The following is a 15,585-nucleotide window of genomic DNA, read 5'->3' on the forward strand; positions in this document are numbered from 1 at the left end:
ATGTGCATAAGTATTGGCTATACATTTACGTGAAAAATCATAAATCAAGATTTTGTGCTGAAATTGAACTCTTGAGAGAATTCTAGAGTGGCCCTGGTTATCCTGAATTCTCTTCGCTCACTTTCGCCGCTACTGTGCCTGTTTTTGTTTTTTTTAAATTGATTCAGCAATGCGTATACATTGGAGCAGCATGTGTGCTTTGCTGAAGAGTAGAGCAAGAAGTTTTCAAATAAAAATACCCTGCTTCTGCTCTACCTCACAAAGCAACTGTTTTACGACAAGTCACACACCAACAAATGATCCCACAAATTGTTAAGAGTTGGTATTTATTGTTGAAAATCAATTCTCACATGTTCTCTTCAAATTAACAATGTTTTTTTTCAAATAATGTAATTGCTTTCATTTGGATAAAAGCTAAAATAAATTTATTAACCCAGTGATAGCGTACATGATCAGTTTAGTGCAGAAAACCAGGTGTAAATATCTCTTACGTTTTCATGATATACATTTTCAAAGTTTGGTTTGCGTAACTTTTGAAACAATCTGTAGTATGCACAATTGCTAGTAGGTGGTTCCCTGGTGCCTGATTTTCAGAGTTGGCACCTAGCTTTGAAGAAAATTTTTCGAGCACTGGTCATAACAACAAAAATTGCCAAAATGCACAAAGTAGAAATGCAATTGATAAAACCAACTCTCCAATAACAAAGGAGCATAATATTAATTTCCACACACACACACACACACACACACACTGTTATTCAAGGGATCTCTCCAATGACGTAGTGGTAATGTCTTCACTTTGTAATCCCAGGATCGATACCTGGTGGAGGTACATAGTAGTGGTTTGGATCCCAATTTTAAACTGAAAATCCAGTCCCAATTAGCCTATATGTTCATAAAGTGGACTTAAAACATAAAAACTCAAACTGATTACATAAGTATGCTCAAAATACACTTAAGCAGATTGCACAATCAACCCTCTTAACTTGTTAAGGCCCACAAGTGGCCAGAGTATCACCAAAATGTGACAAAAGTTTTGTTGGGGATATGAATGATCTCTGTGCGTGCCACTGTGCTGTGTGTGAGAGTGTCTGGAGAAGAAGCAGTGTAAAGATGGAAGAGAAGTAACCTAAAACACTTGAATCATCATGTTTTTCCATTTTTTCAGCGGTTTTTGGCCCTGCTGCTTTGTTCCTTTCATGAATGGTACCAGATGGCATTCATTATTCACTGGGACATGCAAAATAATCAATATGGTGAACCTAATGGTGTTCATATATATCTATGAACAGAATGTAGTTTGTTCTGAAGGCTGAAATACTGGTGAAGTTAACTTAAAGATACCATGAAGGTACATTCTGATTTTCTTGTCTTTGCTCAATAATTTCAGGTTAAATAAACTATCACACACCTCTAAGTACCTCACGAGCCACATTTTGTTGTCCGAGCGTTCATCCACCTGAGTTCCTTCAATCCTCTGGGCAACTGACTTCTCCAGTACATCTAATGCTTTCTCTTTCCATCTCTTGGGTCTCCCTGGAGGAAGGAATCCACTTTGCTTCTGCCGCTAAAAGAAGAAATAGTCTTTCAAAATCTAAGAAATACCTAAAGATTCACAACAATACAGTGGAACCCTGAATTTACACTTATCAGGGAACTAAGCTGAAAAAACTTAATGTGAGAAAATGTAAAATCGAGGAAAATTTTATAACATATTGCTATGTTGGGACCATCAAGGTCGAATGTAAAATGTGGGAAAATGTAAAATTTGGGAACATAAAATAGGGGTTCCACTGCACATGCAACAGTTCAAATTAAGTATAGTTAATCCTAGAGTTGAGCTGATATCAATGTGATTCAATTTATTTTACTTTACTCTGCTGCCACTTTTGGCTAATCGTGAAGATGAGGATGAGTGATGATAATATGAAATGGATGAAGGGATACTCTCAAAGAACCGGCATCGTAGAATGCTGTGCTACCACCCCACCATGGAGGTCGGCTATATTCATGTATCGGTATGACTGATACCACCAGTGGAACCACTATCGGAAAGTATCAGCTCATACATTAAGAACTAATACCAGTCTATCTAGGTTCTTCTTAAAGGTTCACATAACCACTTTTTATAGATGCAAAATAATATATGGTTATTGTAAGTGTTTTGTGTGTGGTTATCTTGGCTTGAGAATTTTCTGGGAAACCAGAATGAAACATCGCAAGACAAATAAAATAAAAACCACTTAAAATAACCGTATATTATTTTGTATCCATAATACCAGCCCCTCGACTCATATTACTAATATTTTCCAGAATCTAATGTCCTGGAATTATGCACAATTATCATTATCTTTGCAACAGTATTGTGTGGGAAGGGTCGATGTAATGAATAAATTATGGTTATTTTAATATTCTAACCATCATGTATGACAAACTGAATATTTTAAAGCAAAACTGGTATAGTTGGAATGGAATGCTGTGTGCACAAATACATTTTTAACATTTGTAAAGACTCTGAACAATTCAAAATTATTGTAATTAGTGATTGACCAATATGAAACTTTTGCCAATACCAATCAAATTCCAATACAGATATCTGAACTAATATAAAATTTTAAAAAATTTCACAAAGAATTTGAATGGACATTTCCACTATTTTTCTTAAAGATCATTTTTAAAATCTAAACCATCGGCAAATAACCCCTGCAATTTCCCACGTTCATGTGCAATCATTTTTAGGTAAAAAATCAAGTTTCTAATTTTCGAGCCAAGCGTTGCGTGCAAAACACACCTGCGCCATGTTGTGACATCGTTGTTCGGCTTGTCCTATCGTCTGCACTTCGCGTTGGCTGCATTTGGTGTTAGGACGTGTCTGTGTATGATATGAGATAATGGATTGGGAAAGATACGTAACTACTAGAACAGGAAATGGTCATTACCACTATGCAAGTCAGTGCTTTACCACAGTTTTCTCTGTTAACATTAAAAATAAGATTTTTTGTTACCATGTGTCGAAAAAAGTTTCCATCTTGTGAGTTACACTTACAAGAGCAGAGCAGCCATAATTTTATAGCTGGTCAGTGTTGTGGATACCACTTCACCATTATACACAAATACGAGTACCAGATGCTCCAATATGATATTTCTCAATGTACCCACGAATAATAATAATAATAAAAAAAAATAAAAAAAAAACAGACCGGTGGCTCAGGCGGTAACGCGTCTGACTACCATGCTCAAGGTCCCGGGTTCGATCCCCGGCCGGTTCAAATCCGGGAACTTTTCTAACGTTGGAAGCGGCTCCGGCGCCCACCCAGCGTCGAATAACATGGGTACCTGGGGGAAACCCTGGGGGGTAAAGGCGGTCAGGGGCGTGATGCTGATCACATCACCCCCACTCACGACCGGATCAAGAAAGTGTGGGGCGTTACCCCCACACCCCCTATACGCCTTCATGGCGTGGTGCTATGCACAGGGGAGCACTTTACCTTTTACCTACTTGTTTGTGTGCGTACATGGCGAGGCCACATGATTGATAAGCTACAAAAACAATGAAAGCTATGTAAAAGTGCAAGTTACTAAAAAATACTGTTCTATTTGATTACATTGTAGTGCATTACCATGGCGTAGCCAGAAATTTTTGTATGGAGGAGAGGGTTCAGGCTCTAATAAAAGTTAAAACATTAAAAAAAAAAATGGTTATGATTGTTATTGCACAACAATAACTATTATAAATTTATAAAATTAAAGTTTTTATTCCTATAATAATTTTATTACATCCTTCCTTGGGCAGGCTGTTCTATCCGGTCCACTAGATGAGTGAATATGCAGCACAACTGTTTATTTATTTATTCATTTTTACACTTCAAATACAGTTAGTGTACTGAAATGCAAAGTACTATATTTTGTTATTTACATTCACATGCCTTGTTCAAGAAAAAATTAAGTTAGGAGTAAATTTTGGTCATATAGTGTGACCTCTCACATAAGTAATCTAATTTTTGGAATTTTGAAAACGTGAATCACCAATTTCTTGGTTAAAAATATGGTTCCTGCATTTTACACTCAACTTTTTCGATCTCGCGCATTTTTTACTTTAATTTTTCTGTTGGAATCATGGGTGTCGAAAGGAGGGGAGTCGGATGCCCCTTCCCTTTGGAAATTGGCATCGTTCATTTCAAGTAAAAAAATGAAAATATTGTTAATAGGGCAAATAAAGATCATTTAGTTAGTATTTGAACAGAATATAGCAACAGTAGAAAGTGTGTTAGATCAAAAAATTGATAGAAAAATATAGGAACAAAGTTGTATCTCCATGTTCTACCATTTAATCCAAGAAATAAATGGTTTCACAGTTTTCCATATTCCAAAAAATATAGTTTTACGGAAGAGGTCACAACATAAACATTATGAGTAAAATTTTCCTCTACCTTTTACAGCCTTTTCGCGAATGATGTATGCAAAAGTTAATAACAAATACAATAACTTTGAATTTCAAGTCACTGAGTGAAATGTGAACAAAAAATGCATGAAATAACTTTGTACTAGATATTCACTCATCTGTTTATTGTTATTGTAAAATAAACATTTTATTATTATTAAGGATGGGACCGATTAATCGGTACTCTATCGATATCGGCCGATATAGGCATATAGGTGTATCAGTAAAATTACAGATTATTTTACCGATCAGATATATCGATAAATATCTGATAGTTTAGTGCAAAATTCTGCCATTTTTGTTGTAATTTTTATGGATAATCTCCATGCCCTACTTTTTTAAAAAGTAAATGTCTAAATATGCAGTCACTTTGAAACACACATTTTTTAATGAAATCAATGAACCTTTCAGGATCTTCCAGGACCATTTCTAATTTTATATCGGTTATCGGTATCGGTAAATTTTATATCGGGACTTTATCGGTATCGGCCAAAATTTCATATCGTCCCATCCCTAATTATCATCAATTTTTATTATTGCTATTATTTCTACTATTCAAGTTTTATGGCTGCGGTGGCTCAGTCGGTAACGCATCTGACTACCACGCTAAAGGTCCCGGGTTCGATCCCCGGCCAGTTCAAATCCGGGAACTTTTCTAACATTGGAAGCGGCCCCAGCGCCCACCCAGTGTCGAATAACATGGGTACCTGGGGGAAACCTTGGGGAGTAAAGGCAGTCAGGGGCATGGTGCTGATCACATCACCCCCACTTACGACTGGATCAAGAAAGGGTGGGGCGTTACCCCAACACCCCCTATATGCCTTCATGGAGTGGTGCTAAGCACAGGGGGACACTTTTACTTTACCTTTACCTGTGAATGCATCTGTACATGTTAGATTGCCGGAATTGGCTTTCGTACATCTCTCGCATGTCATAATCGAAACTCTAATTTTGAAAATCACAGAGAATCCTCTTCAATATTCAGCGTTACAAACACGAGGAGCAACGAACGCCTTCGTGCATGGATTTCTACTAGAGCGCTAAGCAGATGACCAACTTCACTGCCGAACGAGAGCGTCATAACTGGAATATCCAATCAGAGGCCGTTCGGTTTTCGTGACGTATAACATCAATTTAGCAGAACTTCTAAGGCCACTTTTTCACAAACTATTTCGAATTAACACAAACTATTTTGCACAATGTTAATATGAAATGAATGGCATGCAGTGATACAGCTAAAATCATATTTTAGGTTAGAGTGGAAATGTCCATTGTTTATTCACCATCTTAAATACATGACCCCCATAAACTGTTCTTAGAAAAAGGAATTACATACGAGGGTGGTTCAGCATGCTCCGCCCCTGACATAGAAGGAACCCTCGTAGGAAAACCAAATCACTGTCACTTTTCAACATAGTCCCCTGCAACATTAACACACTTTTCCAATCGGCCTTCCAGTGCTTCAATCCCAGTAGAAAAAGAATATTTTGGTTGGTCCTGCAACCAAGCATTCACAACATCCATAACCTCGGAATCGCTGACAAAATGTTTTCCACGAAGGTGTTCCTTCATGTTCGAGAACAGGTGGAAGTCACTGGCGGCCAGATCTGAAGAATAAGGGGCATGAGGGACAATTTCGAACCCTGCTGCATGAATTGCAGCCACCGCAACTTGGGAGGTGTGGGCGGGAGCATTGTCACAATGGAACAACAAACCACGGGCGAACATTCCGCGGCGTTTCTCCTTTATGGCAGTACGTAATTCTTCAATTAGGGTTACAGAATAAACACCTGTGATTGTCTTTCCCTGTTGGAGATGGATTCCTTATGCATCCCAGAACACAGATGCCATCACTTTGCCCTTTGGTGGCTGAACCTTGAATTTCTTTGGGGGTGGAGAATGGGGGTGTTTCCATTGCATGCTTTGGCGTTTACTTTCGGGAATGAAGTGGTGAACCCACGTTTCATCCATTGTAACAAATCTCTTCAGAAACTTTGGCTTGTCAGCCTTTAATGTCCGCAACAGGTTCTGACTTTCACACGACGTGTCCTCTTTTGGTTGACCGTCAGCATTCTCGGGACCCAATGTGCAGAGATTTTTTTCATTAACAAATGATGATGAATAATTGAATGCACACTGCCAGTTGAGATGCCACATGTGTCTGCTATATGGCGGACAGTCACTTGCCGGTCTGGCAAAATCATGTCATGGACTTTTGTAATCATTTCTGCTGTGGTCACCGTTGCAGATGAGCCACCACCATGCTCATCTTCACAGGTCTGCCGACCACATTTAAATTCACGGCACCATCTCTTCACTAGATCATATGAAAGGCTAGAGTCTCCAAGAGTTCCTACCATATTTGCATGGATGTCTTTCGGTGTTGGATTTTTCTTGAGTTAATATTTTATCACTGCTCGGACCTCAGATTTTTCCATTGTTTCACATGTGGCTACACTTCTTACTGATCATCAACGTGTAACGAAAAGAGAAATTGTTGTAAATTCTTGAAACTTGTTGAATATTAGTCTAAAGAATGAACAATGTTACATATAAAATTACAGGTCTCTACTATCACTGGAAATGGGTCAAGGGCGGAGCATGCTGAACCACCCTCGTATTTACCCCATCTAAAGTCCGGTAACATGAATTACACATTTACCTTGTGAATACAAAGTACTTTCAGTATAGATTCATTAAAAAGATAAAATGGAAGAATTTTACACTAAATTATTTGCTATTTAAAGAAATATCGGAGAGTAACAATTAATCTGTCCCATGCCTAGTTACAATGACGAAGCATCAGTATTGATGGGACATGTGGGCTCGGCTTAAAATCAATATCAATACAAAAATGTTTCAGAAATAATATATCATCACTTGAAACTATTAGTCTACATATTTCCACAGTCTAAGGATTCAACTGGGTACATAAAAAGTAAATAATAACTTTTGAAAGGTTCAAATATTCTGGAAATTTTCCAAAACGCGTAATTTTCATTATTTTCATAATAATCCATTATTTAGAAAGTGCTATTTTAATAGTCTTGGAATATTTTTTAAAAAAAATACAGAAACAAGAATAATACTTAAGGCTCGGCTGGACCTTTGGCCCACATCTCTGCGACTATTTTCCAATTTTCCTCTCCTTTCAAAAAACAACTGTGATAATCCAAAACCTGAAAAATTACATTGCTTAGAATTCCTCTTAGAGCATTCACATGAATATTCATGTGGTTTGCATTAGCTGTTGTCAAGATATTATCAATAGTTTAATAGACTTACGTAGAAACAAGACCATTGAGAATATCTAGGCAACAGCAAAAGCAAAACACACAAATATTCATGTGACTGCTCTAGAAGGAATTCTAAGCAGATGTAATTTTTCAGATTTTAGTACATCAGTGGTTTTTCGAAAGGAAAGGAAAACTTGAAAATAGCTGCCCTGGCATCAGTCAAAGGTCCAGCAGAGCCTTAACAAAACTTTAGTCATTTCATTAACAAGTGTCAGCAAGCTGAATACAGCACAGAAATTTAGATTGTCAGTGTAGCAAGTATACTGAAATTATAATGAAAGAGGATTTACTACATTTTCTAAATACCTGTAATGCAAAGGCATCAGCCTTTTCTTCAGTTTCAATTATCCGCAAAGCTGTGACAATGACAGTTGGTTCCTTCCTCACTGTATTTAATGTACGACTTAACACAAGACGTATCTGCTTCTCAAGCAAATCTGAAAGCATTTCAACATCTTCGAAATAGGCCTTTAACATATTCTTGTCTGCAGGAGCTTGGTTAGGTAATTTATATAACTCATAAAGGACATCATCACGTGAATTCTCTAGATCCATCAAACTCTGAAATTCAAAAAGAAAATTCATGATAAAAGTTGTGTGAATTACTCACAAAATATATATATATATATATATATATATATATATATATATATATATATATATATATATATATATATTATTAACTTACGTTTTGCGAGTATCGAGGTAACTCCTGTGACGTTTCGGGAGGCAACTGCTCCCTTCCTCAGGCTGCTCATGTTTTGGTTATGTATAAATCATAACCACGTCGAACTCTCCATAAGTACAGGATATAGGATTGGTTAAAAAAACATTGAAAATTTAAAACCCATTACAGGTGCACGTCAAACTACCATGCTGTTTTTCCCAATTAGAAACTGCTCCTTGGAATGTTAAAACTTTAAAACTGTGAATAGCCACGGTCTGCGTGTGGAAAATTGCAGCACACGCGGATCGTGGCTATTCACAGTTTTAAAGTTTTAACATTCCAAGGAGCAGTTTGTAATTGGGAAAACGGCATGGTAGTTTGACGTGCACCTGTAATGGGTTTTAGATTTTTAATGTTTTTTAACCACACACCTTTTACCAATCCAATATCTTGTACTTATGGAGAGTTCGACGTGGTTATGATTTATACATAACCTAAACATAAGCAGCCTGAGGAAGGGAGCAGTTGCCTCCCGAAATGTCGCAGGAGTTACCTCGATACTCACAAAACTTAAGTTAATAATATATATATATATAAATATATAAAAGCGAGTCCTCAAAATACTTTTTTGATATCTTTAATAAAAGCATATTAAAACTCGGTTAGAAAAGAGACATATTTTAACATACGTAACATGCAGTAGACATTTTGAGTGAAAAATATCATGACTCAAAGCTTCATCTCTGGTATTAAACACCATGCCTTTACCAGCTACCTTACCCAATAGGCCAGTTAGCTCAGTTGGTAAAGTGTGTTGTAGTAAACATTGTGAAAATATTGAATATGAAGAAATGGAACTTTTGCGTAAAATATTTAGGTCTAAGTAAAGCTCAACTACAATTTTTCACTTAAAATTTCTACAACTAAGCATCTGCATGTATGAAATTTAATGTACTACCTCATTTCTATTGAATATGATGTTTAGAAAAATCCAAATATTATTAAAATTATACAAATATATATATATCTACAAAAACATTAAAAAATTTGCACAAGGAACATTTGCAACACACACACACACACTAGAGTAATTCCAATTTAACAATATAATTGTATCCCACATACATTGCTGGAACCTGCAATTTAAAATGAACTATTAAACCTTAAAGAGACCAATTTTTACATAACCCAAAAGGAATAACCACTACACAATTGATAGGGTTCTTAATGCATTATAGGCTACTTTGTGTTGCAGGTTCAAACTTGCATATGTATTGTAATATCAAAATGGTAGTTACACAAGGTGAATTTTAAAAGAAAAGGCCTATTCATTATTATCCTTTGCAGTTTCCTGCCTCTGGCTGGGTCAGCATAGAAGTCAAGCCACTCCATTTTTTCCTGGTCTTCCACCACTCTTCTTTTCACGGTGTTCCAATCTTGTCCTCTTCTCCTAACACACTCTGCTCTTTCCATCGACATCTTGGTCTATCCCTTGGCCTTATTCTCACTCCTTGTGCATTGTAAGCTCTTACTGGTAGTCTTTCTGCATCCATCCTCTTCATGTGTCCAAACCATCTCAAGGACCTATTATTTTAAAAAATTGACTGGCAACAGTGATTGGATCACATCTGCGTAGAAACATCAACTGGCCATTGACGAGCCAATAATCTTATTTTTGCTGGTCAGTAGTTGGTTATCGTGTTCAACACTTCTTTTCTTCTTTGATATGATCAATTGGACCTTATTTTTTAAATGCTCCTCATAATTACATGTTTGTGTGAAAATTAATCATACTCTGTCACTTGCCTAACCCCAAATGCCACCACACGTCCCCGACATAAACATTTGATTAGTTAAGAATTTGGTATGATAAACTTGTAACCATTTAATCAATCCCTTCAATATACACGTGTTCAACAACATTTTTCATGGGTGATCATGTGAAGGAACAACATACCTGGCGTGCATGGAGAAGTTTTCCATCATTGATCCACTGCATGGTTTTCTCGACACTTTCTGGAACTGTGAAAATGTGCTTCAGATTTTCCATTGCAGTGACATACTGTGAATGCCTCATGTTTTCTTCCCTCACATCCTGTAGCTTGGAACAAAGATCGGGAAGAGCTGCGAATGACTCATTAATCCACTTCATGCTGAAAAAGAAAGGAAAAAAAGTTTAAGTATTATCACTTTCGCTCAGTACTTCATTCCTTATGGAAGACAATCTTATACTAAAAATGTCCATTTGTCCACATAGTCACAAGTCAATACCATTTACCACAAACTGAATGCTTTTCATAATTCCAAAACTATATGGACTCCACAATAAGTATTTGATGGTGATTTGAAACTTGAATCAACACCAAATAAAAACTAATAAAAACTAATAAAAAGGCTAACCAATACATACCAATCTCAAATAGTTTGTTTCTTTGATTTATTTTACTTCGTTTTTGTGCCACTTTTGGCTAATTTGTGAAGATGGGGATGATTGATGATATGATGAAATTGATGAATGGACACTCACAAATATCCATGCCCAGGCTAGTATTCAAACCTGGGACCCCTGGCATCGTAGCACGATGTGATAATCAGTCCGCCACAGGAGCCGGCACCAATCTCAAATAAAATTGCAAACATTTCAAGCCCAACTTGAAAAATAAATATTTATTTACCGTTTTGTTCACATGTATAATGCACACTTTTTTCCAAATATTTTGCTCCCCAAAACTGGGGAGTGTATTATGCATGGAAAAATTTGGACAGCCAAAGTGAAACCATGCATGTTTCCACCGCGTATAACATGTACATATATATCAACAGGTGCAAATACAAATTACCAGATTGTATATCTTTAGTAACAAATAATAATAAAAAAAACTATTAAAGTGAAATGGCAATTTCCCATGATTTTTTTACTTTGTATCAAAACTTTTTGAGACATCGAGAAAAGCATCTTGAAGATTTTGAGCACGCACCTCCCATAACACAGGAGGTATTTGTCGGTTGCAGGAGAAATAATGGAAAATAACTTTCTCAAAAATAGTTTCCACTTTAGAAATTGCCACGACCAGATGCTAGCAAGTCCTCGTAACTGTGTAGAACACATATACAGGGTGGGCCAAAAGTCAGGTGATAGCATTGTCATAGGAAAGGCTGGTGTGTTGGAGGTCCACTTTGGCTACATATGATGTTTGGGGGAAGGGGCAAACCCAAGGACACATGTGACCACCCCGGGCGCCATCTTGGAATCTGCCATCTTGAATGCAACTTAGGTTTCTTAAATGGAACCATAGGCATGTGGCATATCATTTCCAATTGTTTTTTGTCAGGAGTTCAATGCCGCAAACCGTTTTGTCCTATCGTGAACCTTTTCCTAATTATGGCCTGTTTTATCTTTGCAGGTATCACCGACTGAATAATGGTGCTGACGACCGAGGAACGTGTGGAGATCATCCTAATGTGTGGAAATCGGAGCTCACGTGTGGTGGCTGCAGAGTTTAATGCATTACACCACGATAGGGAGCCTATTTCCCACAATGGTGTAGCCAAACTGATCAGCAGATTCCCAAAGACAGGATCTGTGGCCGATAAAGCACGCAGTGGTTGCCTGAAAACTTCAACAGATGAGGCAACCACTGTCGCTGTCTTCACATCCTTCTCCAAAAGCCCCCAACGTAGCATCAGACGTATCGCTCTTGAATCTGGAGTTAGCCGAACGTCCATACGGAGGATACTTGCCGTTAACAAGTGACACCCATACAAAATTCAGATGCACCAGCATCTGACAGAGGGCGATCCTGACCGTCGGGTACAGTTTGCCGAATGGGCGACAGAGGAACTGGAGATCAACCCAGATCTCCCCTTGAAGGTGTTGTTCTCCGATGAGGCACTTTTTTCCGTAAACGGAGAAGTGAACAAACAAAACCACCGTTACTGGAGTGACAACAACCCACACTGGATTGATGCATCGCGGTCGTTGGTTCCGAGAAGGTTATGATATCAGGGTGGCTACAAACAAGCAAAAATAAAATTCCCTGACTTTTCCAGGTTTTCCAGGACAAAATTTACATTTTTCCCTGACAATTACAAACTAAACTACATCGATGTCTTTGCAAATGGAAATAATAAACTCATACAGATCCAGGTATAGATTTGTTAAGTACCAATATTATCTTCTATGAAATTGAATTCAAATCATAGAGAATAGAGAAATTAAGTCAAACTGCAAAATAGTGAATTTGGAAAATTATTACAATTCACAAGCTGGGGAAGGATTACGGAATTTTGTCATACGCAGTAAGTTTAAAATAAAATACTTGATTATTTTTAAAGTTACGTCTAAATGAGATAAGAGTGAAGAGTGAATGATTAAGAAATACAATTTGTAATTTATCAGTATCCTAATACATTCTCGGTCTTATATGTTGATATTTCCACTGAGGTTTGGAACCCTCTGCTTTCAAGAACCATGAGTGCGGACTCATTTTTCAATGCATAAAGCTACTTCTCTCTTCTCTGTAAAGCAAACAACTTAACTCTTGCATATAAGTGAAACAATTGAATCGAACAAAATAAAGTGTCATATTTCCTTACATTATCAATGAGATTTCTGCTTCAGTACAGAATATTCAAGTGAAGTACTGTGAAACTGACAACATGCAGTTATACCATTAATTCTGACGAAAAGGATATGTAGGTATTAGAAATTTAACGCAAGGCATTTATAGAATTGCATTGTATAGGTACCCGATTTAGCTAACCACACATTGAAACATGAACACTCTAATAATATAAGCTTCTGAAAGTTCATATACGAGGGGCATCCTGAAAAAAAAACTTCAATGGTGCGTAAACACGGCACTAGTGGTCAGAGAGCGACACACACACATGCAGGCAGGCAGAAGTGACATGTAGCTGTAATCTGATACAGTTGCAATGAAGCCGTTTTAGGACAGTTCTAGGTTAAAAATTGCAGCTCTCATACAGTCTCCCACAGACTGCGATGTAGCCTACATTGCACGCTCAGAATTTGACACAGAGCCACCAGCAATCGTGTGAGGTGTGCAGACCGGACGTCGTGAGTAATAGTATAGTCAGACGATGGTGCAGACAATTCACGGAAGGCCAATCGAATGTGCACAACCCCATACAGCTGAGTACACACGGACCCTTTGCATCACTTCAGGTGAAAGATCTTGGACCACTCCCTGTACAGTCCTGGCCTTGAATGTACCGACTTTCATCTCTTTGTTTAACTGAAGAGGTTTCTGGCAGGGCAAGGATTTGACAGCTACACTGCGGTAGAGATAGTTCCAGTCTTTGCTGTGAGACACATATGCCATGGGCATACAAAATTTAGTGCCATGCTACGACAAATGCCAGAACAATGGTGGTGATTATGCCGAAAATTAGGTTCGGACTCACTGTTACTAATGTAATAAATTACAACTGATATTCTTGTTTTATTTATGCCTAATCGGTAGGGACCTTGATATTTTGTTATTTTTTTTTAAATTGGTGTGTTTTCTTCTTTTTTTATTTTTTACTATACGGTGTTATTTTCCCCAAAATTCACATTTTCTTTTAGCGCATTTTCTGGCAAATATCTGAAATTATACCTTCATGGTGTTTTTAAACTACTGTTTCAAATTGTAAGTCACATGGCTTACGGCTCTTCGTGAGAGTTTGATATCTTGAATTTTTTTTGGGGGGGGGAAGTTATTTTCCATAGGCCTTTTTTTAATTTTAAGGTAAGGTTTTAGATAATGGAATTTTCCCCGTATATTCTGAAGGGTGCATAATGACCATAAGTGGCGACGCACCCAAAAAATTAAAATCAATCAATCTCACGTGACAGATACCGATATATTATGGCACCAAAAATTGGCATTATCTTTTTTTGACTTGTTAGTGTTGCGTTTCCCAAAATTCGCGTTTTTGTTTTAGAACATCTATCTGCCAAATATACCGAAACGTAATACTCCATTGTGCTTTTAAACTATTATTTTAAATTGTAGGTCAGATGGTCTACGTATTTTCGTCACATTTTGATATGTTGGAACAGATTTTTGAGGAAGTAAAAGTAAAGTGCTCACCTCCACTTTTCCATGAAGGTGTATAGGGGTGATGTGATCAGCACCACGCTCCTGGCTACCTTTATTCCTCAAAGTTTCCTCAAGGTACCAGCTTCTCACATAGTAGTCAGACGCCCTAATGACTGAGTTCCATTATTACTCGCTCGACAAATGCCAATGGTGCGCACTTAGCTTGGTAATTCAAAACATATCTCGTGCGACAAATACGAAGATGTGACTCCCATGTGAAACGGTAGATACGCATTCGATCTCCTGTTCGAACCCTGACACTTTGCTCTGTGATGCAAATGGTTTTGATAGAAGTTGAAAAAATCGTGGGAAATACATGATTTAAAGTGGCTGTCAGAATTATTCCATGTACGAATAACTCTATAGTTTACTCTTGAGTAAAATGTTGGAAAACTTGCATGTTCAATGTACACAAACATGGCCTAGAAAAGACAAGAATGTTGGATTTCATTGAATTTTTCGTTGTTTTAGGACATTTCAAAAAAAAAAATCGCTAAAAACGTCAACAATTCGCATTTTATGCCAAATTTCAATATTTCGAACGGGCGAAAAATGTGTCCAGACATCACTGCACATTCCTAAACATAGCTTCGCAGCAATTACCATTTTTCATGGTTTTGGCGTTTGTGAAAAATCAATGTCCCTACTAATTGGAAATTACTTTCTGGCCACTCCTCGTATAAATCAGTAGATGGAAAGTGAAAATTTAGCAGGGGTGGCAGAGAAAAGTCAATTCTTGAAGAAAGTGATTTGCTTTTATGATTGAATGATTTGAGTAAATATGATATTAACATATTTATTATTAGTATTTTATTTCATAATATTGGACATTAACCTTACTCAGTGAGAGATTAATGACCATCTCTCATGAGTTCAAACAGACAGGACAGAGAGTGGCGTTAATTTCATTGCAATACTAGTGTTGCAATAAATTTGAGGTTGGGAGCATGCACTTGCCAATTTTTATAACGTTCACCAATGCAGATTTATGTTTCACTTTTTCGTGATAGTATTCAATATATATCCCGTTTGGTTGGATTCTTCTTGATATCTAATAATAGTGCAATGTCATTG

General features: G+C 37.2%; 1 protein-coding gene across 5 annotated transcripts in view; it reads right to left on the minus strand.

Annotated features, from left to right (window-relative positions):
- The window catches only part of LOC145984239 (exocyst complex component 3-like), a 55,882-nt gene that overhangs the window by 27,168 nt on the left and 13,129 nt on the right, over positions 1–15,585 (minus strand). For all 5 annotated transcript variants that reach the window (XM_083117823.1, XM_083117821.1, XM_083117819.1 and 2 more), the window contains 3 exons: positions 10,362–10,557; positions 8,044–8,298; positions 1,412–1,567 (listed from right to left, as the gene is read on the minus strand). In XM_083117823.1, the coding sequence (XP_082973949.1) occupies positions 1,412–1,567; positions 8,044–8,298; positions 10,362–10,557 (607 nt within the window). The remainder of the gene's footprint in view (positions 1–1,411; positions 1,568–8,043; positions 8,299–10,361; positions 10,558–15,585) is intronic.

Source organism: Lepisma saccharinum, chromosome 2 (genome assembly GCF_977018435.1).
Source record: "Lepisma saccharinum chromosome 2, izLepSacc3.1, whole genome shotgun sequence".
NCBI lineage: Eukaryota > Metazoa > Arthropoda > Insecta > Zygentoma > Lepismatidae > Lepisma > Lepisma saccharinum.